Source organism: Arabidopsis thaliana (assembly GCF_000001735.4).
Source record: "Arabidopsis thaliana chromosome 1 sequence".
NCBI classification, from domain to species: domain Eukaryota; kingdom Viridiplantae; phylum Streptophyta; class Magnoliopsida; order Brassicales; family Brassicaceae; genus Arabidopsis; species Arabidopsis thaliana.
In genome coordinates this window covers 18,779,233-18,806,226 of record NC_003070.9, presented here as the reverse complement: position 1 = coordinate 18,806,226, position 26,994 = coordinate 18,779,233, and the positions used below count along the sequence as shown (strand labels likewise).

Below are 26,994 nucleotides of genomic sequence, written 5' to 3'. Positions count from 1 at the left end.
CATACAAATGATATTAATGGGGTTGCATTTGTTTTGATAAGTTTCTAATTTGACGACATGTTTTGCAAAACTTGGATGTGATACCATCAAAATATTGAGCAAAATGTAGTACATGTAATATATAAGAAACAAAACGGTGAGATGGAATATTGAACTCGAAGAAAAAGTAAAACAAAGCCAAAGAAAATGACAGCTTCAATAAACAAACTATTTGAAAAGAAAATTGTATTATCGTATAAATATCAATGCAATACGTAGAAATAGAATAGAGTTACAATATTTTGAAGCAAAAAATATTGTTCTGCTATTTTATAGGTAATTAAAAAAAAAGTAACAGAAACATAGTTAAAACTTGAAAGTAGCAAAATAATATTCTCTCTGTTTTATATTAGTTGTAGTTTAAGGTTTTTACACACATATTAAGAAATTATAAAAATTTCAATTTAATCTACTTCTTTTATATAAAAATATTATTTATTATAACTAATTTAACCAATAAAAAAATATGATTAAGTATAATTGATTAAAAAGTATTAAATATATTTATTAATTGTATAAAAAATTGAAAACAACACTTATTTTGAAAAAAAGTAAAAATCTTTAAACTACAACTAATATAAAACGGAAGAAATAATAGTTATGCATTAGTGTCATCACTAGGTTCACAACATGGGCATAACTTGCGACGTAGATAAGGACCATACAAGCACGACGCAAGAGTGAAGATGAGGACGCCCAACACCAAGCAGATGTATCCTGTCAAATGATACGTGTCCATCTTCATGTTCACCACACCACCAATCTCTAATCTTTCTTCTTAAGTTTTTTTTTTCTTCTTCTTCTTCTTTTTTTCTCGTGTACTGATTATATTTATATACATGTATTGTCAACACTAACTTTACATTTTTGTAAATACATCAGCAACATTTGGTAAGTTTACATTTTTCATTAAAAATATACTAGAGAATTTTTTATTTGTAAATACTTCAGCAACATTTGGTAAGTTTACATTTTTCATTAAAATATACTAGAGAAAATTCGAAAGTTTACATTTAGGAAAAATTCAAAAATTTTACATCGTATGATTCTTTCTAAAATATTCCACAAACTGATATTTATATATACATTTTTGCAGCCATTTTATGAAATAAATTTTGGAGTTCGAACTTATTTACAATGCCTGCCATTGGCTTTTAATTATTGGTTTTCTTTTGGCAATAAATTGATTAACAAACAAAAAATATTCCAAATATATTCTAATCTCATATATCACGCAAATTTCTCCAAAATTTAAACTAGATTTTGGAAACTATTTAAAACAAAAAATATTTGACAAGCCAAAATACAATTGCAATCCCTTAAAATGACCAAAACGCACCTAAATACATTTACTATCAGTTCACTAAATCTTATTTCTCCAATATTTGAATTAGATTTCGACAACTATTTAAAACAAAAATTTGTTTGATAAACTAAAATATAATTACAATCCTATAAAATATTTATTTAAATTAGCGGTATACCGCGGAGTTTTTTAACGGGACGGGTTTGGCGGAACGGGTTTGGAAGAATGTTACTTAATAACAATTGTAAACTAGAAAATGTAAATATTTTATAGATAAATATAATTTGCAGACTTTTATATATACTAATTTTAAAAAAAAATTGTTTCTGCGGCGAATTATAATCTAGTTATGATATATACTACTAGTAAAAATATCTTCTATAGATATGCGTATTTCATTATTCAGCAGATATTGATGGTTTACATAAAAAGAAGAGATCATTGGTATCTAAAAGGAATAAATCTACAGAGTAATCTATTACTAACCAAATATGTGGATGTGATATATTCTTTTTCTTCAAAGGATATATGATATTACAAGATTTAATCATGGACTCAATTTTCAACATCTAGAACTTCAATCAACTGCTCCCACTTTTAGATCCCATGATTTCGTGAAAACTATATTATACACCCTCACCCGAATATTAACTATTCTATCCCAAAAAAAAAGTAGTTATCTCTTATACTTTAATGTCATTATGTGAATGTTAACACTTTATATAACACTTTAAATTGAATAACATGCATTCTCATCACCATCACATGTTACAAGAATATATATCTTGTAACTAAGAAATGACTCATAAGAAACTCCTTTTGATTTCTAGGAAAGTTACATATTTCTAAGTCGTCTATTTAGTACATATTTTTAGTTGTTATTAGGAAAGTAATTAATATTTGTGTACATTTTCTTGTTACTAAATAGTTAAATTTCTTATTTAGTAACAATGAAAATATATACAATAACCACATCTCAAGACTTAAGTAAATTATACATTTTGAAATAATGGTAAACTTCCTAAGTTAATATATTAACATTCTTCCGGATCCTTTTATAACCATATCTTCATGATTTCATAATCTTGAAACTTTATTAGCAAGTAATTAATGATTATATATATGTGGGTATAGGATCTAGTCAAATAGAGGTGCATGTAACGCAAAGATCCTTAGAAAGTCCATTAGCCTTAATATTGTCTTCAAATTTCAAGAGAGATGGGTTTCTTCAAGAAGCTTTTCAGTTGTTTCATGAAGCCATCTTCAAAGAAAGGTTCATGCAAGGGTGGTGTTTGTGTCCTTAAGAAGCCTAAATAACAAGGATGAGTTTGCTACTATGTATGTAGTAGTAGGCAAAAAGTTCTTATTATTATTATTATTTTCATTTCAATATTTATGTTGCTTTTTTCATATTATTTGCACTTGATATTTTAATTTAATTTGAGAAAATATTCAGAAACAAAAGATGCTATATGCTTTTTCTTCTTAGTTCGATTATGTTGGTTTCTGTAGTAAAAGCAAGAGAAAGAAATTCGTGTGGAATGAATTTTGATCGTAAAACTTTAGTATACGGATATTAACCCATGATTTAATAAGAACTCGTTTAATAGTTCATAGTTTAATCGGAGTCTTCCTCTTCTTCCTCTTCTTCACCTTGGAGAGACTTGAAAAGCAACGATGGAACCAGAAAATTGGTTACCAAATACATGGAGATCATTGCTCCACTGCAACAAGTACAATAAATCAACACAAATAACTAGTTTAATTTCCCAATAATAAATAGCTAAAATCTTCAAATTTTTCTTTTCTTAAGTTAAAAGAGTTAATAGAAATGGAGATTATAGACATACCTAACAAAGAGGAATGTAGTGATATCACCAGACTCAGAAGGAGGCAACACACTCGCTTTTGGTTTTAGTCTGAACCCATTTTTAGGATAATTACTGATTTGCCATTGATGTTTGGTGCTTAAGCTTGAAGGAGATGATGAGGATAAGAAGAAGAACACTTGTTTTCTTCTCAGACTCTCTTCTTGCTTCGCCTGCTGATTCAACACGACGGAACTGGCAGGTAATGGCTGATGATAGCAAGCACACCACATTTTTCAGACACAAATTTCCCCTCCTTTTTGTTAAAATTTTGACCCCAAAGAGAAAAAACAGTAACCTTCAAAATTTCGTTATCTAGGTTCCTGTCAAATTTTGGTGAAGATAGGCTTTTTGCCAATCTTGTGTAGCCACGTCATCATGTATCTGATGATTTTGTTTTTGGAGTCAAACTAGATTAAAAAGGAACCCCAAGTTTTTCTAGAATATTATCTTCATCTTTTTATTTTTCTTTAGCATATGACAAGATGCAGGCATTAATAACCATCCTATATATATACTTAGCGTTTTGAAAAGACTTGCTCATTAAAAATCTGAGCAAAGCAATATGAGATTAAACAAACTACGAGCACTAATAAAAGTTGCAAACCGGTAACTATGTTCGTACAATTTTGCATTGGTTAGTGTTGCAATGTGTGTTATGTATTTTTTCATTAATGTTGTAACGAATGGGACTTCATTGTTTACAAAATCATAAATGATTAAGAAGCTGTATATTATTATTATACACCCATTAGCTGCTATAGTAAGTGTTGCCATACTCAAAACTATATCGTCATTTTCCTTATGGACACAAATAGATACCCAGTACAGTACAAACGAGTACTTGACTGGATCCAAATGCAACAATCTCACAAGCTTTGTTGCCACCACATTTGGGATCATATAATTTAACATTCACTCGGTGTATCTTAGCTGGAGTGATTTCTTAGTCGATTCGATGTACCTGTCATTGGCACCCAAACAACCTTTTGCTGTTTCCAGCAGTCTCAAGCAAAGTTCTTTGACTTTCTCATTCATCTGCACAACATCAAACATGTCACCACCCCAAGTTAATAAAACTTTTCAAGAATGAGAAAATATGCAAAACTTGGCAGAAAAACAGTACCACTAGTGCTGATGATATGCAATTGCAAGCTTCAAGCGCCATGTTCCCCCGAGAAATCTGCAATAATAAAACCTCGGGTTAGTTAGAGAAACAAAAAAGTTAGAATGTTTCTTATTAGTGGTAGTAGTTTGACCTGTGAAGACTCTTGCTCAATAGCATCTAATAGTTCACTTAGAACTAACTGAGTACACGAGACAAGTTCCTGCTTGTATGATGAATCACCAAAGAACAGCAATTCATTTCCAATTATCTGCACAAAAATAAGTATAACCCAAATTTTACATTATAAAACCAGCCATCAGAAAACAGACTACGCAGACCAAGGAATTTCGACAATGGAACTAATGTTTTGCTTCAAATAAGATGATGAGAGGCATATAAATACCTCTGGATTGGCAGAATGGTAAGGCAGATTGTCCTGAGAAAGTGTCGACAACAGTGACATTATAGCACAGAAAATCTTCACCTTTACTCTCAGTGTTGCCCTACAACAACACAAAATGTCACACAATCACAATTACATAAGGGACAATAAACTTTTAGCCATAAGAGGGCATTAGAACAGCAGACAAACAAGAGAATACATGTCTATTTTACATGTCCACAGCCCACAGGTAGGTAAAAACTAAGTCCTTGAGATATGCATACCATGAACTAGAGCGAGTAGCAGAGAAGATACTTTTAAGGATCTCCATCACGCCTTTCTCGGGATTACCTTTCCAATTGAATATACGAAAATAACTCAGTTATGAAGCTCCGAAGAAATAAGGAGAACGAAATCAATTTGGTGACACAGAGTCACATCTATATTGTTGAGCAAAAACTATCAAACAGTTTCCACGATTTACCTGGGATCATTACCAAGAGGCTGCACAATTTGCATATAACCGAGGCCATACTATCTATATCAATTGATTTTAAACCTGATAGAGAAAAATGTACAAGATATTATACCATCAACATATCCGATGCATATTCATTCATTAAGACATATACATTTATCTGGAGAAAAAATAAAAGGCCCTGAAGAACAACTGAAAATGGAAAAAATACAAAGCTAGAGTGACGAAGAAAAAGATAATCATCTATACTTGAAAAAACTTCACAAGTAAAAGTGTATGCAGGCCACCGACCATAGAATCATCATTATAATATTTAAACCAAGTATTCTCTTTGCAGTAACTGGTCTTAGGGTGGCAAGATATGTCAGACTAGTTTTATTACTTTTCAGATATTTATTTAGTATCCAGTAGTTAAATTAAACATTTGCAGACTCACCATCTGTCAGCACTACATTCTCTAGATACTCAACAGCTGACATGACCAGTTCATCTGAATGAGAAATCAAACCACCTAAAAGTGCAACCTATAAAACAAACTTTAGTACGTATATTGCTTTGAAGTGGGAGTGTAAAGGACTGAAAAAGACAAAAATATTACCTCAGCAGTTTCAAGATAAAGATTTAAGTGTTTCGTGGGAGATGAAATAGATGGGATGGTCACTTCGCTAAATGCTAGGCAAGATTTAACAAAGTTGATATGCTTCTTTCCTGCTTTCAGTGCTTTTACTGCCAAGGTGTTGCTTGAACGAACAAGTGTCTCCTGCAGCCAGTGACCATAAGCAGGAAAAATGATCAAAATGTTTGATAATTTTTGTTTGTGTCAAGCTCTAATGCAAATAAACGAAAAATAAACACACCCATAGCAAGAAAAAAAGCATGTGGGAAGCATGTATTGCTCTTGTTCCCTCTCTAGTCTCTATACTTAATATCTAATAGTCTCTGTACTCCTCCCTTCTCATAAATGTACCATATCATATGTAGCCAAATTTTGCGGTAATTTCTAGAGTTTTTACCAAATTCACATTAACCTTCAAATTCTATTATGTATAACTTAGATCATGCACCAGATGGCAGATACATTGCTGCTTGACCCTCAAATCCAAGGCTAAGTATCCGTCATGACCAAGCAAGAAAGGACTAGATAAATAGCAATGCACCATAATTAACTGATTACCAGATAATCAACTCTCTTTAAGAAGTAAAAGAATGCACAAGACTGGAACTATACAGGGTCCTCCACAGGTATAGCAGTATTAAAAGTTAAAACTGATACCAAAGAATAATTAACTTTTTGCTGACCTTAAGTTCATGTATCCCATTAAAGGCCTCACGACACTCCGCCAAAAACAATAAATGGCGTTCCATTTCTGCCCCATAGTCAACCTAAGCATCAAAAGTGAAGTCAAATTCAACTAACTTGACAAAAAGGGCAAGTGCTCACTGATTTCGTAATAATGTAAGTGGAACTTAAGGTACCATCTCAACAAAACGAGAAATTAAATGTGATGTCTGTCTATTGTCATCATCCTTTATGTTAACGAAATCTGTAGCATCATAAAGAGCCTGAGAAACTTCAAAAAGCAATTGCACTGTTGTTGAATCACAAATGCAGCCATTCCTGCTCCAAAGGAAAAGAAACATGAATACTTTAACCAAGAAAGAAAGAGGATCACAAATCCTTCCAAATACATAAACGTTATGTATGTAAATTAACGTTCATCAACTTTACAATGGTCTATGTCCCCATCCAAAAAGTGTGAGATATTTAGTTCAAATTAAGAACGTTGGAAAAACAAACAAGCCTTACCTTGTACCCATGTTAAGAAGATGCATGTTTACACTGCTCTTTGAAGTCCCAGACATAAGATCCAGAATCTCGATGAAATGATTCTAGAAGATAACCAAAGAAGTTGTTTAGCGAAACTAGATAATGATGTCATCCAAAGAAATACAAAACAGCTCTATTTGGATGCTGTGTACTGTTTCCTGAAAGCCTGAAAGTAGATAAAGGAAAGAGGGAGGAAAGTATTACCAGAGGAAGTACTTCTTGCAAGTTCTCGAAATGAGAGAGCAGCTTCAAAATTATGGATTGCAAACTTGCTTGTTCTTCTTCAGAAAGAAACTTGTCGCGAGCTAGGCTTACAATATCATCCAAGAGAGCATCCAGATGATTTTCCTGAAACCATTAAAACTGATAAATAAATCTAAAGAAACGAGATCAGAGAATTCTCATGAGTACAAATAAAAAAATCACATCGGTCTCACCATCTTGTTCTGCAACATAAGATCCACATATGCGTCCATAATTCTTAAGTAGTCATAAAGTGACTGATACTGAGAAGCAGCCTGTTACAATAGTTACATTTAAATGTCAGCCTGTTGCAATAGTCACGTTAACTTTTCGCTCCTTACCATAGGTTTTGTTGACATATTAAATGTGCAAGAAAAGGAGTATTATGCAAATCAGTATTCAGGAAGGAGTGAGATGCATCTTTTGGTATATGATGTGTATATATAAATGTCAGTATGTCAGGCACAAAAAGATTGAAAATCCATGAGAATGAATTCCTAATTTTGTTGAACGAAAGACGAAACACCAAACCTGAATAACTTCATCAATGAGTGAACTGAGAAAACCTTCTTGAGATTTCCCTTCAGACAATCTATTTCCAAGTAACCTATAATTCAAAACCTGCTTGATGAAACAGTACAACATAAAAGGAAGGGTTAGACTCACTGGATTGTCTATTTTATATAATCTGAGATGAAGAAATAACCTGACTAAAGGAACAATCATTGCTGCATCTAATCATATCCAAGATCTCCATTGCTAGTGAACTAACTAATTCAGACGGAAGTTCCTTGAGTAAATAATGAAGTAAAATGGACACATGCGAAGAGTTGTAAGATGACTGAAATTTGTTCCGTCCAAATCCAAGCTCCTCAAGTATGCCCAAGACATTGTTCTCCTGTACACTAACCAAATTTTTAGGACAACAATCAATTTATAACAAACCACGGAAATGATAAACAAGGTCTGACAGACATTTTTTGCCTCAGTAAATGTAATGCAAAACTAACTCAAGCTCATTGTGAATGGGAAAAAAAGGTGAACCAAAAGTTTTAGTCAGTCAAGAACATTGACTAACCTGACGTCCAGTCAGAAATAAGCATTTCATTATATACTCGATGGCTGGTTCCACCAAACTAAAAAGTAACTTTTTGTCGTCTGTAATATAGGAATACCCCTCCTTGTCCACTAAAACAGGCGCCAATACATCTTCAATATCCTTGATGCATTTGATTAAATATCCTGTTATATAAAGGTCAAACTTAGATATCAAGTGTCTTCCTCAAGGAAGAAAAAAACATCTCACATAAATCTAATTGTTGGCATGTAAAATCCTAACTTCAAATTCGCAAACTGAAGGTGTCTAACATTACGCATCATCTTGCTAAAAGTAAAAGGATAGGAGACACTTCATCTACAGATATTCAGTCATGATGGAATGATTCACGAGAACTCCCATGTGCTATACTCAAGTCAAACAGACTTCCCTAGTCTCTTCAAAGTTCAAACTGTATTCACTCATGACAAGGAAATTCATAACTTATAATATCTAGCAAGAAAATGTGACTAGAGTAGAATTCTGTATCCATTTCGGTTTAAGAAAGCCAAGCTTATTCTGCAAATTACAAAACATTATGATTCTTCAACCATGTATCTAGCATTTTGCTGAAAGAATAATAGTATAAGAGTACCTGAACTGCAGAACCCAAACTTCTGCATGCGATGCACCATATAAAGACGACAATACAAAGATGTCAGTGGATCTGCGAGACCTCTCACCATCATGACTAAACGATCCAGAACTTCCATGGGTTGATTAATGAGGAAACGCCAGCAAGGCAAGATCGCAAGCTCCAGATAACTATGGGCATACAAAGAAAGGCCAATGCTAAGGCAGAGGAAGGTAGGGAGAATAAGAAAAATAATAATTGATGGGGCTTTACATGCGAGGGAGAAGTTCTCGAACAGAACCAACTTTGCAAAACCAGTTATAGCAAGTCTCTCTTGCTTCAAGGCAGATATCACTTGATTGAAAATCATCTGTCTTTAGCACAGGTTAGAGAATAAATTATAAGCTGCAACTAGAAATAACGCTACCTGTTGGCATCAAATGTATGTGTTTGATTGTAATCATGAACAAATGCCCAGGTCACATAATTTTATTCTCGAGAACACTATGCTCAGGACTAAATATTATTTTGTTAGAAAGAAACACACGATTAGAATAGAAATGCATACTCGGTAAGGCGCAGATCACTGTTCCATCTATATCAAGTTCTGCTTTCTGTTTGATCCGCTCCCACACCATATCCCCAAGCATATCTAGCATGTCAGTGACAATGACAAAGACTGTAGGATAAAACCGCAAAACTGTTGTATCCATCAGAAGCTTTGTGACCTGCAGAATGGAAGATATTATTGAACCCTAAAATAATAATAATCTAGTTAGTTAGGAATAAATATCTACAGCCAAAGCACATATCTATTTTTATTTCCAAGCAAACTGCTTCTATGGCGGAAAAGTATTCAAATACAACTCCAATTGAACACGAGCTTTTAAGAGCACTCTATATTGGATATATCAATCAAATGAATCCTTTTTACTTATTCATACGGATAAAAATGATACAGAGGAATAGAACACAACCAATTTTTTGAAATTTTTACAAACAAATTCTCCATGCTTTGTTGCAAAGCAATTTGATTAGTTAGTATGTTAACCTTTATTGATAACTTCAACGATGTTACTCGATCTTCAGCCTGCCAAGCGCTATTTATTCCATCTCTTAGCTCATGTACTTTGGCTATATATTCATGTTGGCTGATTATTTTGGCCGGCTCTTCCAGAGAAGTTTGTTCGCTGCCAGTTTCCTCCGGATGGGAAAGAGCAGAAGGGGACTCAACTGCTGATTGAGTAAAGCAAAGCAGAAGCTGTTATGATATGCATCCACAAGTTCATGAAACAATAAACCAGGCTGCTACAATGAAAAGGGTTATTATTAGGCATAACGAAGACATACCCTTGGAACCTTTCGTTATTATATTAGATATCTGTAAAATATGGGTGAACAGGTTAGACAAGATGAATAAGGGAGACACCAAATGATCTTTTTAGCAAATAATAAGTCTCTATGCAAAGAATATACGTAACTGGAGAAAATGAAATCACTTTGGAGACAGGAAACCGCTGCATTAAGATTCTTTTAAGTGATTTCCACTCCTTTATCAGATCCTGAGTTACAGCTTCAATGGATATACAAGTATCTTCAACATTCTCTTCAGCAGAAGCATTCACATCCAAGCCCCTCAATGGATCAAAGAAGTGAAGATCGCGACCTCTGACAGTTTTAGCCTACATATATATTTTATAAATCAATTTTTTCAAGTCTTATTATGCATCAATCCTCTTCAAGAACTAAAAATCAAAAGCCATCAAATTCAGCAGTAATAATCAAACAATATATTGAAGTTTTTTACTCTAATCACTAGGAATTCAGAGAAGACTAATGAATTGGATAAGGGAACAAAAATGTGGGAATTGATATAGCTAGTGAACGCTCCTCTAAGGGATCGTATCGCAGACCTGTTGGTCACGAGAAGCAAGTGTAGAGGAAAGAGGATGCTTTTGAGTTTGTGACCGAGGAAGAAATTGAGATTTATGTGTAGCTCCATAGTCGCGACGCCGGAATTCCAACTCCATGGCTTTGTGATTCTCGTTGTCGTCTCTCCGGAGACGATCTGCGATTCTGCTTTGAGAAGAACCACAACGCTTAATGGTGATTTTACGGTGTCGTTTTATGAAAAGTCAAATTGGAGTAGACGTGTCCCAAAACAAAAATTCTAACCCAAGAACAAACCGAACTAAACCAAACTTAACCAGCTGAATTGATTTTGTCAACGTGAGTTTTTTTTTTTTCTTATAACCAACAACTTGTGAGTCTCATGTCTACTCCGAATTAAGACTGAAACAAGTTAAATTAGTTCTCTCTTTTTTTGTGTGTTTGATATTATTTGAGAGCAGTGGAGGATCTTGAAAAAATTAGTAGAGTTAAAAATAATGTTAGTGTTAATTATGAGAGAATTCCACATAAGAAGTCCAACTATTATCTCATTAAAAATTCATAAACCCACCTAATTTGAGTTTTTATAGCAAGTTTAGATTCATAAAAACTATGTTGTTATAAGAAGTTAAGAACCAATAATCCAATGTAGCTAATTTTGGGAGTTGCAACTTTATGCAACTGTCCTTGTTCATCATTTCATGATATCAATCTAAGATTAACTAAGTTTGGTGTTCTTCAATTAAGCTTCATTTCTTTGTTTTCTTCTTACACTAAATAAACCTATTTCATTTTGTATAATTTCTATATATCTTACTACGCCTTTTTTTTGTGCGTGCGAAGACTTGATTTTCATTCATTCAGAGACAAACGAAAAACATAGTACAAAGGTGAGATTCAAAGATCTAAAGTTTTGTAAATGAAAAGGAAAGACACTCACAAATGAACATAAAGATTGTAAAGATAATTCGACTTTTTCTCTACAAACACTTGAAGGCAATAGCTAGATAGCTTCTTGGCACAAGCAAATTCATGGTTAGGCGTGGGCACTTCCACGAGTACTTCGGGAAGTGAAAGATTAGTCACGGTTGTGTGACAAAGTGACGTTGAGGACGGTTCCAAAACCTGATTACGCTCTTTTTGGGCAATAATCCTTTGGTCTTTGGATTCTTCCACATTAATGGGGTCAATGAGGGAGTCTTATACCAGATATTCAACAAGTTACTCGTACTCTTCATTCAAATTGATAATATTTGTGGTGGATTGATAAATGTTGCACCTAAAACGTGAATTCGTAGGGATATCATGATATTAATTTTGGACTTTTTTATATACGTATATCATTTATCTTTTTCTACTTTTTGTTGCTAGATCAATAACTATTTATTTCTTAATTAACCGTGTGAAGTTTGAACTTTTGTCCCATCATTGTTCTTGATATCCGAGACAACCCGTTGATACTACCATGTTTAAGATGCAAATCACCCCTCGCAAATGGAGTTGAATAGTGAGGTTGAGATCAATAACTAATCTTGAGAACAAAAATTTGAGCAATTTCTTTCCAAAAGCTATTTAGATGATAAATTTAAATTTTTATCAAGATTAATAGTTTTTCTTATCTATTAATTAATATATACTAAATAATATGAAAATATGAATAGAAAAAAATATATAATGATTTTTAAAGGATTTTAATCAATTTCATTTTATAAATTAGATTTTAATCATATCTATCATTTTTATATTCTCTTGAAAAATTGTTTAAATAAAAAAGAAGTATGCACCGTACGCAAAACTTACGCATGCAATATTCCTAGTACTAGTAGGCTAGTAGATTAGTAGTTAGCTTATACGTTATACTAGCACACCTATATGTACGCTTATATCAAATGGCATGTTCATTTGATTATAAACAAATGCAAATTAACAAACACAAATTACAGAAAAATATTGCTATATCTCAAATTGTCAATGTTGAATAACTTCTTTAACTATTCCAATATCATAACAATTTTAATATAAAAATATATAGAATAGTCCCAAGAAAAAATGTTTAACGAAGTAACAAAAAGTTCAATAATAATTAATTTAATAAATATTATAATTATTTGGCCGACGGTGTACGAGAGGGCACAAAGACTTGGAACGAAAGTCCCTATGGTAATATTAAGGATTTGATTAACATTGCTTCACCACACCGCATGCCTTTAATTTCTCGTCCAGCCATGATTATACTCACACTTTCTAGGTCACATTCCGGCTCTTCCTTAATAACCGGTTTACCTTCTTTTTTTTCAACTTTCTTTAAGCATATATATCACTTGATCAAGTTTGCTCACATTTGTCATCACACAAATATTTTTGATTATTATAATTAGAAATAGAATTAAGGCTTTAACATATGATGCGTGTAATCGTCATAAATTTATTGTTAGACCTAATTAAGCTTATTTCAAAATTTGTTAACCTAAATATAAAATCTTACACACTTGATTAATATACATTGATTATCGACTAAACTAACCGGCAGTGCTTAGATTATAATCATTAACTAGATTTTAACCCGCGGTATACCGCGGGACTATTTATTTTTTTTAAGTAATATTTATTAAAACTTGCAAATTTTATTTTTATAAAATATTTATATTTTACAATTTATAATTGTTATTAAGTAACGGTATACCACGAATCCATGAGATAATTGTTAAAAATCTGAAGTTTTAACCCTTATTAAAACAACATATTAATAATATTTTAAATTTTTTATAAATATTGATTCAAATACAACCACCATATAACTCAATTCCAAAATAAAACCCGTTCTGTAATTTTTTTACCCGTCCCGTGATTTTTTTTTAAAGTAGTAATTTTTAAAATGTAAGAATTATTTATTATATATAAAATTTTTGCAAATTGTATCATTCTCTAATACATTTATATTTTATAGTTTAATTTTATATATAGTAACATTATACATATTACATAACTTTTTGGTTTTATATAACCTTTTCTAAATTAAGATGATTTGATATGTTTAATATTAGTGGTCTTAAAAATAATAATTTAAAGATTTAACCCGTATAGAAACGGTAGATTAATTATATTTTACTTTTTTATTAATGTTGATTCAAAAAACCCGTCCCTCCAAATCCGTCTTGCTAAAAAGTCATTTATTTTATTAATATTAATTTTATTTATGATATGACTCTGAATTATAATCTAAAATTTTTAGCTAATAACATAGGAGTGCACCATATTTATTTAATAGGGAAATGTACCATATGACCCGAATGCACTTTTATCCAAATCCACCAAAAAAGTCTTGCAAAAATACTATAGAGATAAGAAACTATAGTCGGTTTTGATAGGTATAAGATTAGCAAATATATTAGTTAGCTTAAATTAGTTAAAGAATTCAAATTGAAAAAGTATATTACATTTTATTCGAATATAGTATCAAAACTTATATAATACAAAGATTTGATAATTTTGTAATTGTTGAATACTTTTTTTTTGTGCTAATTTTTATGTGATTAAGATTTAATTGATTTCGTATATAAAATATTAAATTGACTTATTTGTTTATAATTTGGTAACAGATAGATATTTGAATATTCAGTATATTTTGCTTCAGTTTAGGAAATCTTTGATGATCCGTCTTAATCTAGATATTAACCTGCAGTATACCGCAAGTACGCTTATATTTTAGTTAAACTAAAAACTTTTATTGTAAAGATGATTTAAAAATATATGATATTATTTTATTTGATTTTAAATGTATAGTAAACTGTGAGTTGTATATGTTTTGTTGATATTATCTATATTGTTTAGTGTTTAGAATTATACACTTGTAGTTTGATTCTTAATTTAAGAGTTTCATGTGTAGTATACCATCTTGTATTAATATCGATCTAAACCCGTCAATTCTAGGATTTTCCAGCTTGTATTAAAAATTGAATCACATCTAATATGTTATTAATTATTGTAGTATATAAAATTATAAATTTTCAATATAATATGTATGAAATTGAATAGAAATATTTCAAATTATGACCCGTTACTCAGTAGAAAGTTTTCTTAATATTATTTTTTCGCAAAAATAGAATCATATAAAGATGATAAGTGAACTATAATAATTAATAAAACATTAATATGATAATTTAGATATCAAATATAATTTGTTGATTTTAATTGGTTACTTTTTTGGAAATTAATAATGTATTTCGTTTTTCTAATTAAATTAAATTAAATAAAATTTAGATATCAAATCTTATATGTTGATTTTGATTGGTTATTATTTTTAGAAATTAATAATAATTTCGTTTTTTAATTAATTTTAATTATTTAAATTAGTATTTGACTTTTTAATCCTTAAAGAGATAAATTAATTTACTCTTTAAAATTTTATTTCTAATGGCATACCTATGTAATTACTTACAAAAATTAAGGTTACATTTAAAATGTACTTCCCAAATAATATAGTAGGATAATTTATATTGTGGCTATAATGTCAAATGCGTTAGTAAGATTTGGTAAGCTTGAACCCAAGAAGCATAATATATGTATACTAGATTTTAGCCCGCGGTATACCGCGAGACGATTTACTCTAAAAGTAATATATATTAAAACTTGCAAATTTTATTTTTATAAAATATTTATATTTTACAGTTTATAATTGTTATTAAGTAACACTATACCACGTATCCATGAGACAATTGTTAAAAAACTGAAGTTTTAACCCCTGTTAAAACAGCCTATTAATAATATTTTAAAATTTTATAAATATTGATTCAAATACATCCACCATATAACCCAATTCCAAAATAAAACCCGTTCTATAGTTTCTTTACCCGTCCCGTGATTTTTTTTTAAAGTAGTAATTTTTAAAATTTAAGAATTATTTGTTATATATAAAAGTTTTGCCATTCTCTAATACATTTATATTTTATAGTTTAATTTTATATAGTAACATTATACATACCACAAAACATTTTTGGTTTTATATAATCTTTTCTAAATTAGGATGATTTGATATGTTTAATATTAGTGGTCTTAAAAAATAAAATATTAAAGATTTTAAAAAATAATATTAGTATATTTTGCTTCAGTTTAGAAAATTTTTGATAACCCGTCTTTAGATCCAATAAGCCCTATAATTAAGAGATGAATATTGTCGTTAAATGATTTTGGTAACCTTAATAACGTCATTAAAGATTTTTTTTTATTAAATTTTTCTAATGGCATTGTCATGTAATTAATTACAAAAATTAATGTTACATTTAAAATGTACTTCCCAAATAATATAGTAGGATATATAGTTAGTGATCCAATGCAGAATTATATAAGTGATGATAAGAGTAAAATATATGGAGTCAAATAGCTTTAATTTTTGATGAACATACATATATGTTTCCCGCTTCCTTCGTTCATAATTGGATCTAAAGATATAAACTTATAATAACCAAGACCCGAAAAAATACACAAACTTACGTTACCGGACAAAATAGTTCTTTTGAATATAAACTTGAACTTTCAAAATTCTTGGAAAACTAATTACAAATTTTTTGGACTTTGTGATAAAAATATTCAACATTAATGAAGAATTATTTAAACGTACTTTACTCAATTTCCATCACATGCATAGCTACTACAGAATAATACGACTCGTCAAACTTTATATAAACTCTATTTCCCTCGTCCTTAACAATACATTTCACGATCCCAAATCTCTCTTTCTCTCAACTTCTCTTTTTAACAAACGAAAAAAGACATGGGGCATAGAAATACCGTATTGACAATACTTCTAACCATTTCTATAGCCATAATGGTACTCATTGCTACAGTATTTGTTAGCAACAACAAAACAGAAACGTTGTTACAAACGCATACGCAGACGCAAACGCTAATTACAACGGGAAGGGTGAGCCGTTTCTTAGCGCAAAACGCAAAGAACGGTCGTAATCTTAACGCAGCGGATCATTGCAATAAAGAAGAGGAGATATGCAAGAGTCAAGGAATGTACAACTCAACCATGGCGTGTTGTAGCAACAAGTGTGTTGATCTGGCGTACGATAACGATAACTGTGGCGCATGTAAGAACCAATGCAAGTTCACGCAGACTTGTTGTAGAGGAGAGTGCGTTTACTTAGCTTATGATAAGAGGCATTGTGGGGAGTGCAACCATAGTTGTTTGGTTGGTGAGTTTTGTGTCTATGGGTTGTGTAATTACGCATGATATGTGATTAGTTAGTTTTTATATGTTAAACTTTGGTATTTTATTAGTGTTTTGTTTATTTCGATTTATAAATTTTAATCGATAATTTGATACGACTAGATTGGTTTTCTTTGTGATATGAGTTTGAATGTTTGATATTGCAAAAAGGTTCAAGAAATGGAGAACCATATAATAGATATTATTCCATATAACATCTATTATTCCATGGACCAATAATCTGGCAGTGCATGGCTTCATAAGCCTTTACTAACATATAAATCTCACAATTTATGAACCATATAATAGATATTATTCCATTTTACATATTAAAATATTCTATATGACAAAAAAGATAGTGATTTTCAAACATAAACTTTGTCTAGAGATGAAATATTATTTGAAAAAAAAAGAGAAGCTTAGAGATGACGCCTAAAGTTTGAAAACAAATGAAGAGAATATGCAAGAAAAAAAAACAAAGAAAAAAATCAAATTTATGAACCGTATAACATCTATTATTCCATTTTCTATATTATATGTGATGATATTTTGTTATTTAAGTGAATAATTGAAGAATTAATTATTAAATTATTTGATATTATAGATGTTTCAAGTAATTTATTTTGTTGATAGGAATGTGAATAACATTAAAGAAATGAAGAGTTGAGATTTAACAAAAGTTGAACCTAGCTATGAGAACTTTGCCAAAAAAAACAAAGTTTCAAAAAAAAGATTTTGAGTGTCAATCAACAAATTAACGAATCCAGAGAATCATCAAGGGGCAACGACTACATCTTCTTGCATTTTACTCATGGGATATTGTCCTTGAATCCTTCGGCTGGTGAACTTGACTGGAAAGAGGCTAAACACATTTTAAAAAGTCGGAAAATTCAGACGTTACACGATGATAAAGAGTACATGATATTTGGTCTAAGTAAAGATCACTACAATGAACAAATGTATGTCTCTTATGTTTATATACTTTTTATGTTCATTATTATAAGATATATTTCTTTGCTTTATTTAGGTTTATTCGAAAGTTTACAAACAAAAAACTAAGAATCGGTGAAGGTTAAGACTACGGTATATAAATATTTCACCAAAGTGTTGGGAATTAAGCTGAAATATTTAGGTGACTTTCCTTGTCTAAGGGATGTCGGCTCTGATCACCCGATTTACTTACCGATTGAGGTGATTTAAAAGATTTTCATATTAACTTACCACATTTTCATGCACACATTATGAACATCGTTGATAGCTTTTGTTACTACGTATCATGTAATTGATTTCGTTACTTAGTATAGGAGATTTATCTGAAGTTGACTGGCCCAAGGTAAAAAGTTAACTTATGCTTATTTGAGTCTTAAGTTAACTTTTTCTCGTCAGGCTGAACTTGTTCGGGTAACTTTTTTTTAAAAGATTTTGTTTTAACGATTTTCCCAAAATCTAAAAGAAGATAAATTATTAAGGGAGAGAATTGGCAATGGAGCGCCTGAGAATAAGTTTTTGAATCAACAGTCGCGGCAAAAGGTAGATCGAAGCAGATCTCTCGCTGGAAAACGTCACATTGAGGTATCTATCGCCGCCAATGGTGAAGGCACTGCAAGGCGCGGCTCAGAATCTACCGGCGGATGTCAACCAATTGATCGATCAGTTAGAGCGTCACTGTTTGGCTCCCGATGGATCTCTTGTTACCAAATCTGTCTACTCCGATCTCCAACTCGTAATCTCTCTTTCAGATTTTGTGTCCACAATCCCCTAATTCTCTTTAAGAGCCTCAAATGTTATTGTATCGACATTGCAGGCGAGAGAGGAGATGTCTCGGGAGAGACTTCGGTATTTGGAAGCTATGGTAACACTTTTATCTCTTCTTCCATTTTTGGGGTTTATTTTAATTTCAGGATTTTCTTCATTCACTTATTGAAGTTGAAGCTGATTAGTTCAAATTAGGGTTTGATTCAATCTAAGGACTCACATTATTAGTTTTTACAATTGTTAGGCTATTTATTGTGAAGCTGTAGCTATGGTTGAAGAATATCAGCAAGCTATTTCAGTAGCTAACCATGGGGGAATTCGTGATGTTCAAGGTCTATACCCTCAACTTGGCTTGAAGAATTCTCCTCAGGTTTCTAATCTCAAAAACGTGATTTTTTTTCTGGAATTATTTGTTATCTCGAGACTCATTTATGAGCATAATTGTTGATTTTTTTTAGGTTTATGAGACTCTAGAGCATAGGTTGGTGGTTGCTGAGGCGGCTCAGAAACTGAGGCTACCTCTTATTTCAGATGGTGGTGAAATTCATGAGGAAGAGATTGAAAAGTGGAGTATACTTTCAAGAAGCTCTCTTGATAGTGCAAGCACGAGTTTTACGATTAGCTCCACTTCTAACTCCGTGAACTATGCGAATAGCTCTGCAAATAGTGTTGCTGGTGGGATTAGTCTTAGTGCTGTTGATACTGACGTAGTAGGTGGTGTTCCGAATCGATTTCTTGGAATAACACCTGCTTACTTATCCTATGTTCAGCTTCAAAATACTATTTCCATGGTAATGTGAGATCATACTGTGCCTACTTTTGGTGTCTTCATAACTATGTTGTTCCTTCATCTGCTGATTGCGAAATATTTTTGCACCAATTCTTATGAAAGATTGGGTTATGGATATCTTTGAGTATCTAATTTTTTCTTTTAAATAACTTTGCTTAGGACATGGCTGACTACCAAATGTTTCTTGCCCGTGAGATAGAAGGTCGATTGAAGGAAAAATGTGATAAGTTGGCTGATGCCATTGTTGATGACACTGGTAAGATCTTCATTACTAGCAGACAGAGAAAGAGGTCTTTCGCTCCTTACCCAAATTCATTTGTTCCTGTCCAATGTGATACTTGGACTTTATGTTAAGTTGTGTGCCAATCCTGACTGTATTTTTCTTATACTCTTCATTAAATGACAGATTCGTCCACAGGAAATCGAAATTCAAGTGCTAGGCTCCCAGAAAGGTTAGCTTTATCACTATGGTTTAACTATGCCTAAAGACATCTAAAAGAAAAACTTAATAGCGTTATGGTTTTAGTGAAGACGGATGGCAACTGGCCTTTCTAGGGATATATATATCTACATAATGTGATATACATGTAAACATATGGTAGCGAAATGCAACTGAAAGCCTCTTTTAGATGATGGGATCATAGCCATAGAGAAAAAGTTATGTTCGTGATAGTATTCTGTTTCTCTGTAAAGTTTATTAAAAGTCTAGAAGGAACAAATGATTTTCTCACACTTAGCCATCCTCTTAAGCTCTCTAGTACCGATGAGTGACCGTGTTTTCTTGCATTTCAGGGTTAAGTTTATAATTGAGGAGATTGAAAGAGATGAAGCAGCTCTACGAGAGGACCTGTACTCGGCTGACAGGAAGTTTGCTGAATATTACAATGTAGGTGAAAAGAATATTCATATTGTATTATGCAAACCGAAAATCTAATTACTGGGCTGTTGCATGATATTTTACTAAATTTTTTTTTTTTATAGATAAATTTCTACATGTATATGAAAGCTACTACTTGTCAATTATCCATGTATCCCCTAGTTGTAGTAAGTTCTGATGACTGTTCGTTTTTATTCTGAACAAGGTCCTGGAACAAATACTCGGGGTACTTATAAAGCTTGTGAAGGATCTAAAGTTAGAACATCAACACAAATATGTAAGGGTTTCAGTGTTTTCCAATTGATTTAAATGCTGCCTGTTCATATATAGCTTACTCTATATATTGTCACAGAATGAGATGCAGAAGACTTGGTTGTGTAAAAGGTGTGAGACCATGAATGCAAAATTAAGGTATAATCTCATCCTTTACTGTTTAGGATCTAAATTTCAGGCTATTGCAGTAGTTAAGATATCTTATCTTTCTCTGCTTGAAGGGTTTTGGAAAATGTTCTCCTCCTTGAGACATACACCCCTGACTCCATATCAGCTCTGCACAACATCAGGTGCGGGAATCTATTTTCCAGACATGTTTCTTTCCATGTATTTGATAAATCCATGACCCCGTCTCTCACCTCCAAGCATTATTGTATTTTTTTAGGAATTATCTAGTCGAGGCTACCGAGGAAGCTTCAGCTGCATACAACAAAGCGGTTTGTGTCTTTATCCTCTCTTACATTGCTTAGCACTAAACCCTTTTGTTCAGTCTTCATTGGCATTTTACTCCCGATTAATTAACCGAGCCTGCGAAATGACACACAGGTTACTCGGCTTAGAGAATATCAAGGAGTAGATCCGCATTTTGATACAATTGCCAGACAGTACCATGACATTGTTAAGGTACAAGCAAGTCATTACTTAAGTCATTTCACCTTCTAAATTTGATTTGACTTGTGGGAATACAACAACACGAATTATAATGAGAGCTTTCATGGTTTTGCAGAAACTGGAAAATATGCAGTGGACCATTCATCAAGTAGAAATGGACCTTAAGTCTCATGACTGATCACTAGATTTGTTAACACTTGTGATATATGTATTAGCAAATCTAATCCTCCAAGAAAGATTGAACTGGGAGAAAAAATCAGTATAATTTAAATATACATCTAGCTATGTGGTCCACTACTTGTAATCTACTTACATTGTGTTATCTTCCTCTGTTATATACTTTTATTGGTCCTTCAAACCAAATGAGATGACCAGTTTAGCAGTACCAAAATAAATGAAAGCAATCATCTCTCTCTCTCTCTTTTCAACCTTAAATTTTTGCCTAAACAACAATAATAATACCACTCTTGTCTTTTTTGATTAGATTCAGACAGAAGACAAATAAAATATGTTAGAACAATCTTGGTTGTTGTGGATTCCCACTTCTCATCATAGCACAAAACTCGTCATAGTTGATTCTACCGTCCTGTAACAAGAAACAAAATTTGAGGTCAGAGAAAGAAAACGAAAAACGTTACAAGGGCGAAGAGCTTTAATCTTTTGGCTTTTACATTATCAGCGTCGACATCAGACAAAATCTCTTTGATAGTAGCATCATCTCCCATTCCATATTCCTTCAAAGCAGCCTCTAGCTCGTCTGTCGTAATGTATCTATTAAACACATTTTCAGTAATAGTCTCATCAATCATTGCTAACAAATCTATTTACATTGCAAAATGATTCATACCAAAAGAAAGATCACTTACCCACTCCCATCTTTGTCAAAATGTTGGAAGGCTTTGTAAACGTTCTCATTACTTTCAAGCCTATGTCTATGCATTGTTGCAGTAATAAACTCAATGTAATCTATTGACCCATTTCCATCAACGTCAGCCTGAATCACAAAAACCCGAATAGGAGTTTTTAAACATTCAAGAAGTAAATGAACGATCTTGTCTTGATCAAAACTTACAGCATCCATGAGCTGTTTCACTTCAGCTTCAGTGAGTCTTGATCCCAGTTTGGCTAATCCTTCTTTCAATTCTTCGTATGTGATAGTACCACTATTGTCTGTATCTATATTAGCAAACATCGCCTTTAAGCCTTGTATTTCTTCCGTGTCAATGTTCTCCGCAATGACCTGTGTCAAAATCAATCTGTAAGATGAAAGGTACAAAGGACTGTCAAATCTGGCAACAAGGTGTAGAATCTTTGATCTAACCTTTAAAGCAAGTTTCTTTAGTTTATTCATCGCTCTAAATTGCTTCATCCTTGAGAGAACAGCACTATCAATAGGCTTATCCGATGCTTCTCCACCTTCTCTTAGCCATGGATGCTCTTCAAAAGGTAAAACATCAACCATATTGTCAACATTCAAGTAAGTATACAAGAAGTTACCATAACCAACAAAGAATAAGATCGTTTACTTACTAAGAACTTCAGCAGCAGAAATCCGTCTTTTCGGATCTTGTGTCAACATTCTACGTACCAAATCTTTAGCACTATTGGAAATTGAGGGCCAAGGTTGGGATTCAAAGTCGATTTCACCTTCCAATATAGCATCAAATATCCCTTTCTCCGTTTCTACATTCCCAAAGCCAACAATCCATACTCATACACACATGCAACTACATTCTTCTCAAATATATATGAATCGAAATAACCGATAATTTCATCGCATTTACCAGCCCAAAACGGAGGCACACCACTAAGTAGAATGTATAGTATAATTCCAGCACTCCATATATCGATTTCTTTACCATATCTCCGCTTCAAAACTTCAGGAGCAACATAATATGCACTCCCAACTATATCTTTATACACTCTCCCTGCAAAATAAACCATCATGAATGAACCAATTCCAAAAGACATATCACCAATACAACAAAAGATGTAATATACCTTCTTCGATAAAGACTGATAATCCGAAATCAGTGGCTTTGATAAGAGCCTTCTCATCTTTGCTAGATAACAAGAAATTCTCAGGCTTTAAGTCTCTATGCATCACACCCATGAAATGACAAATATTGACAACATTAACAATCTGTCTACAAACAGAAGCAGCTGCTCTCTCACTGTAATGTCCCTTTGCTAAAATCCTATCGAACAATTCACCACCAGCACAAAGCTCCATAACCAAATTCACAGCTTTCTCATCTTCATAAGCTCCTTTAAACTCAACAATGTTAGGTTGTCCACTCAAATGCTGCATAATCTGAATCTCTCTCCTCATATCTTCTTTATCACCTTTCGTCACAAGTTTCTTCTTGGAAATCGACTTGCAAGCGAATCTCTTCCCCGTCGACTTCTCTGTGCACAGATACGTTACTCCAAACTGGCCTCGACCCAATTCTTTGCTCAAAGTGTAGAACAGTTTCACGTCTTCGTACGGCTTCTCGAGTATAGCTGCAGCACCACTGTGTTTCGCTGGATTCCGCCAAGGTGGTGGTTGATTCGTTCCGGTGGATATTTTAGACGGATCTTGGTGGGTGCTCCTTCTTCTGTTCTCGATCTCAACTGATCTTTCACCATTTTGTTGTGGTTTCATCACCAATCCGTATTTCTTGGCTAAGCAATTCCCCATTGCCCGTTCGTCTTTGCTTTAGCTAAATAAGCTCAAAATATCACGACCCAGAGACCAAAGATCGAACCTTTCGTGAAAATTTGCAGAGAATCAGGGATATAAAACAGAGAAATAAGCAAAGGTTTGATCTTTTTTTTGGGTGGGTTTATACTAGAAGACGTATAGGCTACAATTCAGCAACTAAGGACAACGAACTTGGTTAATCAAGCAAAGATTTGTGTTTAAGAGATTTAGAACAAATGATTGTTTGGAAAGTTGAATTGCAGAAGAATCATGAAAAGTTGGGGAAGAAGAAGTTACAAAGTAGTGGAGGGATCTCTAAAGGTCGGCTTTTTGGGGCAGCTGTGGAGTTTAGTTTGTTCGTGAAATTAAATTGACAATTTTTTTAACAAGACAAGTCAATTTCTTTTGTGACTTTTTTAATTTTCTTTGGCCAGATTTTCCAGTTTTGTTGTCTAGCCTTCTTAGCTAATATGTACGCCATTGTGTTCTCCTTCCCATTAACGCGCATAAATCTATAAGAAACCTTTGCCATGATCATTATATCTTTAATGTATCCTTGAATTTCCAACGGTCCATATGATTTTTGGCGCTGTTCTATTGCCCTCTCCAAGTGACCATATAAGATATTCGAGTCCTCGCAAAATATGACACCCTGATAGCTCAGCCGCTTCATTTGAAATAGAGCCTCCCTCAATGTTATGGCCGATTGAAAAGAGTCGATGAAGGTCGCTTTTAGAGTCTGTCTAAATTTTGTAACGTGATATAGTAATTCTTCTTTTGTGCCTTTTAAATTTCTGCTTTGAACTTTTATCGATTTTCTTTTGTGCATACTAGTTGAAATCGTTAAAAATCAGCATTATTCTAAAAATTGGGGGTTCTTAGTGAATTTCTTAACATAAAATACCACAAAATATTCAAAAGAGAGCGAGGAAGGATAGGTTCAAGTTCTTGTTTACCCTCCATATGCCACTTTTTTTCTAATATAGTATATAATCATCAACAAAAGTTTCATGGCTCATGGAGGATGGACCTACTATCGATGAACAGAAAAATGAATAATCAAAACTTCCCTAAACACATATCAATACGTGATGATACTATAACCAACAGTAACGTTTTCATGTCTTTGCTCCTACGTTTATGGCCACACTACTCAGGAAGATTCCCACCAAATTTTCAAACCTTACCTACATATCTAACAATCGTGGTTTAGGTGGACAATCGATGGACCAAGTCTCTGTTGGTTTCCAGTTCATTCGCAGTGTAAGTTGTTACTGCTGGAAAATTTCAAAGGTGGGAAGAACAGGAAAGAGTAGAGCCGTAAAACCATGGGAGACAACGAAGAAGAAGACCAATACAAGGAAGACAGCAAAAATGAAGAAAAAATAGATGAGGAAGCAAATTAGCAATGACAGTAGAACCATGCTGTGTCCAACAGGATTTACCTGTGTTGCCATGGTGTCTCCAACAGGAGGACAATTCTCGCTAGGTGTAACCAATAAAAGATACAAGCTACCAAAAATCTTTACAAAACAAAGTAAACAACTTGTCGCAATAGAAGTTAAAGATACACACAGCTTAATGGTACGAGAGTAAAAGATGCATAAGTTTATCCCAGAAACGGTAAAGAAGTTTGCAGATAAATAGAAAGTTGAGTAGAATGTCATTATACAAAGGAACATCCCGTTACATCTGCCACTACTTGGTCCTAAACAGTAAACACACAAAAAAAAACAAGATTTTACCAAAACACATATCAATAACAACTTAAACTTAGTAGGATGGGAAAATTTTAGAGCTTACGAATCTAATAATGGTTTAGGGTGGACACGGTAGACCGTTTCAATCCCTCGAAGGTAGCGAACGGCAGCTTGAAAAGTAATGGGGTCAGTGTGAGAATTAGCATCCTTGGCCTCGAAGGTGATGTAGAAAATGAATCCGGCTCCATATTTCCGATTAGCCTTGACAGCTCTCACAAGTTCAAGATTTTCCAGCTTATCATCATTGTATTTCTGAAGAGCAATCTTGGATAATCTATGAACCAAATCTCCGTCGGTTTCGGGTTTATGAGCAACGTCACTATCCTCGAAGATAACAGGATAGCAAAACACAAGGCGTCTTTGTTTCGTGGTGTCAAAGTCGTAATACTACAGACAACAATCACATTCATGAGAGAAGCCGACATAATGCTTTTGAAATCACAGACAAAATCTCAATTCGAAAAAGTAAGAAGCGAAGGAGAGATTGGTGGATCATTACAACTACATACCCCGCTTCTTTGGTATTCTTCTTCGACCAATCGTTCATCTTCCGAATCGAAACTACACGTCGACTCGCTGTACGAAGACATCTCTTCGCAATCCTCCTCCTCCTCCTCCTCCAGCTTCTGACGCTTCAGATCAGGCTCCTCAGATTTCTTATCGACCACCACCTGCGGATCCATAACTATGGCAGATTAGATGAAACCCTAATTCTCTGTTTCTTCTATCATTCAAGATAAAAAAAAGGTCCCTCTTCTATTTATAGTGTGCACAACAAACAAAAAACAAAAAGAAAAAAAGTGACTAAGAAAATATCAAGCCTCCAAGAGAGAAAATTCGTGTAGAGACACTAAACTAGCTAGTAGATGATTATTGTAAAACCTTATCATCATTGTGGTTGTTAAAATTAATCTAGATCGGTTAAATTTGGTTAAAAAATACTCACTAGTTTTCAAAGTTAAAAATCCAAATCCGGAAAATTAAAAGTCAAATCAAATCATAACTATTCCTTCCTTTCGTATAATCAAGTAGACGAAATCTCATCAAAATTAAATTTCTGAAGTTTTAAATTAGGAATCTCAGATGTCTTATTTGCCCATCACGGAAGCAGATGTGTAACCCTAATTGGTCGTGATCGTGGTGATTGCAAAAGCCTAATTGTTGTACATCATTAAACGTACGTTTTGTATTCTTTCCATTTACTGTGTACCTTTTTCT

At 32.9% G+C, this 26,994-nt stretch overlaps 6 protein-coding genes and 2 long non-coding RNA genes across 13 annotated transcripts; 4 read left to right on the top strand and 4 right to left on the bottom strand.

Annotated features, from left to right (window-relative positions):
• Positions 1 to 2,471: 2,471 nt before the first annotated feature.
• On the bottom strand, positions 2,472 to 3,675 carry AT1G50732 (uncharacterized protein). Its single transcript, NM_001198260.2, has 2 exons — positions 3,196 to 3,675; positions 2,472 to 3,069 (listed from the first exon to the last, which is right to left on the bottom strand). Exons 1-2 carry the CDS (start codon positions 3,444 to 3,446, stop codon positions 2,964 to 2,966), a joined length of 357 nt encoding a protein of 118 aa, NP_001185189.1. The 5' UTR covers positions 3,447 to 3,675; the 3' UTR covers positions 2,472 to 2,963.
• A 181-nt stretch (positions 3,676 to 3,856) lies between these two features.
• AT1G50730 (uncharacterized protein) lies at positions 3,857 to 11,017 on the bottom strand. Of its 3 annotated transcripts, none has more exons than NM_001333452.1 (23): positions 10,836 to 11,017; positions 10,404 to 10,604; positions 10,273 to 10,303; positions 9,974 to 10,155; positions 9,491 to 9,650; positions 9,196 to 9,292; positions 8,944 to 9,113; positions 8,331 to 8,494; positions 7,959 to 8,150; positions 7,784 to 7,873; positions 7,447 to 7,527; positions 7,214 to 7,357; positions 6,989 to 7,071; positions 6,658 to 6,799; positions 6,481 to 6,564; positions 5,780 to 5,941; positions 5,618 to 5,705; positions 5,188 to 5,262; positions 4,988 to 5,054; positions 4,725 to 4,824; positions 4,473 to 4,589; positions 4,340 to 4,396; positions 3,857 to 4,251 (listed from the first exon to the last, which is right to left on the bottom strand). In NM_001333452.1, exons 1-23 carry the CDS (start codon positions 10,950 to 10,952, stop codon positions 4,129 to 4,131), a joined length of 2,727 nt encoding a protein of 908 aa, NP_001322367.1. In that variant the 5' UTR covers positions 10,953 to 11,017; the 3' UTR covers positions 3,857 to 4,128. The 3 variants fall into 3 exon arrangements, with proteins under 3 accessions (NP_001322367.1, NP_001322366.1, NP_175488.2); NM_001333453.1 differs by having other exon boundaries at positions 3,865 to 4,251; positions 9,974 to 10,158; NM_103955.2 differs by lacking the exon at positions 10,273 to 10,303 and having other exon boundaries at positions 4,038 to 4,251; positions 8,944 to 9,276; positions 9,974 to 10,183; positions 10,422 to 10,604.
• A 624-nt stretch (positions 11,018 to 11,641) lies between these two features.
• On the top strand, positions 11,642 to 12,093 carry AT1G07673. Its single transcript, NR_139289.1, has one exon. It is a non-coding gene; the product is annotated as an other RNA (long non-coding RNA).
• Positions 12,094 to 16,539: 4,446 nt separating this feature from the next.
• On the top strand, positions 16,540 to 17,100 carry AT1G50720 (Stigma-specific Stig1 family protein). The gene has a single exon (NM_103954.2). It carries the CDS (start codon positions 16,583 to 16,585, stop codon positions 17,045 to 17,047), a length of 465 nt encoding a protein of 154 aa, NP_175487.1. The 5' UTR covers positions 16,540 to 16,582; the 3' UTR covers positions 17,048 to 17,100.
• A 1,324-nt stretch (positions 17,101 to 18,424) lies between these two features.
• On the top strand, positions 18,425 to 21,718 carry AUG4 (HAUS augmin-like complex subunit). Its single transcript, NM_103953.3, has 13 exons — positions 18,425 to 18,746; positions 18,828 to 18,875; positions 19,023 to 19,148; positions 19,237 to 19,569; positions 19,728 to 19,824; positions 19,975 to 20,020; positions 20,361 to 20,454; positions 20,651 to 20,722; positions 20,798 to 20,856; positions 20,940 to 21,008; positions 21,104 to 21,155; positions 21,265 to 21,342; positions 21,446 to 21,718. The coding sequence occupies exons 1-13, from the start codon at positions 18,612 to 18,614 to the stop codon at positions 21,506 to 21,508; spliced, it is 1,272 nt and encodes a 423-aa protein (NP_175486.2). The 5' UTR covers positions 18,425 to 18,611; the 3' UTR covers positions 21,509 to 21,718.
• Positions 21,645 to 24,463, bottom strand: CPK33 (calcium-dependent protein kinase 33; the record flags this gene model as incomplete). 3 transcript variants are annotated; one of them, NM_103952.4, is made up of 8 exons in its annotated part: positions 23,332 to 24,463; positions 23,115 to 23,258; positions 22,861 to 23,013; positions 22,652 to 22,767; positions 22,403 to 22,570; positions 22,197 to 22,324; positions 22,002 to 22,101; positions 21,645 to 21,916 (listed from the first exon to the last, which is right to left on the bottom strand). In NM_103952.4, exons 1-8 carry the CDS (start codon positions 24,011 to 24,013, stop codon positions 21,842 to 21,844), a joined length of 1,566 nt encoding a protein of 521 aa, NP_175485.1. In that variant the 5' UTR covers positions 24,014 to 24,463. The 3 variants fall into 3 exon arrangements, with proteins under 3 accessions (NP_175485.1, NP_001320603.1, NP_001320604.1); NM_001333450.1 differs by having other exon boundaries at positions 21,842 to 21,916; positions 22,197 to 22,570; positions 23,332 to 24,368; NM_001333451.1 differs by lacking the exon at positions 21,645 to 21,916 and having other exon boundaries at positions 22,045 to 22,087; positions 23,332 to 24,366.
• AT1G07667 lies at positions 23,540 to 24,399 on the top strand. The gene has a single exon (NR_139288.1). It is a non-coding gene; the product is annotated as an other RNA (long non-coding RNA).
• Positions 24,464 to 25,533: 1,070 nt separating the features above from the next.
• AT1G50690 (Cystatin/monellin superfamily protein) lies at positions 25,534 to 26,621 on the bottom strand. Of its 2 annotated transcripts, NM_001333449.1 has the most exons (3): positions 26,286 to 26,621; positions 25,820 to 26,163; positions 25,534 to 25,724 (listed from the first exon to the last, which is right to left on the bottom strand). In NM_001333449.1, exons 1-3 carry the CDS (start codon positions 26,457 to 26,459, stop codon positions 25,715 to 25,717), a joined length of 528 nt encoding a protein of 175 aa, NP_001322060.1. In that variant the 5' UTR covers positions 26,460 to 26,621; the 3' UTR covers positions 25,534 to 25,714. The 2 variants fall into 2 exon arrangements, with proteins under 2 accessions (NP_001322060.1, NP_175484.1); NM_103951.4 differs by having other exon boundaries at positions 25,534 to 26,163.
• Between the last annotated feature and the right edge of the window lie 373 nt (positions 26,622 to 26,994).

Excerpts from the sequence above, each read along its gene's own strand:
- AT1G50732 (NM_001198260.2), bottom strand. The coding sequence starts at position 3,446 with ATGTGGTGTGCTTGCTATCATCAGCCATTACCTGCCAGTTCCGTCGTG. Across the intron at positions 3,070-3,195 it reads ACTACATTCCTCTTTGTTAG|TGGAGCAATGATCTCCATGT; the intron begins GTATGTCTATAA and ends TACTTGTTGCAG.
- AT1G50730 (NM_103955.2), bottom strand. The coding sequence starts at position 10,952 with ATGGAGTTGGAATTCCGGCGTCGCGACTATGGAGCTACACATAAATCT. Across the intron at positions 7,874-7,958 it reads ATGATTGTTCCTTTAGTCAG|GTTTTGAATTATAGGTTACT; the intron begins GTTATTTCTTCA and ends TTCATCAAGCAG. Across the intron at positions 5,942-6,480 it reads ATGGGATACATGAACTTAAG|GAGACACTTGTTCGTTCAAG; the intron begins GTCAGCAAAAAG and ends CACTGGCTGCAG.
- AUG4 (NM_103953.3), top strand. The coding sequence starts at position 18,612 with ATGGTGAAGGCACTGCAAGGCGCGGCTCAGAATCTACCGGCGGATGTC. Across the intron at positions 20,021-20,360 it reads AGTGCTAGGCTCCCAGAAAG|GGTTAAGTTTATAATTGAGG; the intron begins GTTAGCTTTATC and ends CTTGCATTTCAG. Across the intron at positions 21,009-21,103 it reads TCAGCTCTGCACAACATCAG|GAATTATCTAGTCGAGGCTA; the intron begins GTGCGGGAATCT and ends GTATTTTTTTAG.
- AT1G50690 (NM_001333449.1), bottom strand. The coding sequence starts at position 26,459 with ATGGATCCGCAGGTGGTGGTCGATAAGAAATCTGAGGAGCCTGATCTG. Across the intron at positions 26,164-26,285 it reads AAGAATACCAAAGAAGCGGG|TATTACGACTTTGACACCAC; the intron begins GTATGTAGTTGT and ends TGTTGTCTGTAG.
- AT1G50720 (NM_103954.2), top strand. The coding sequence starts at position 16,583 with ATGGGGCATAGAAATACCGTATTGACAATACTTCTAACCATTTCTATA.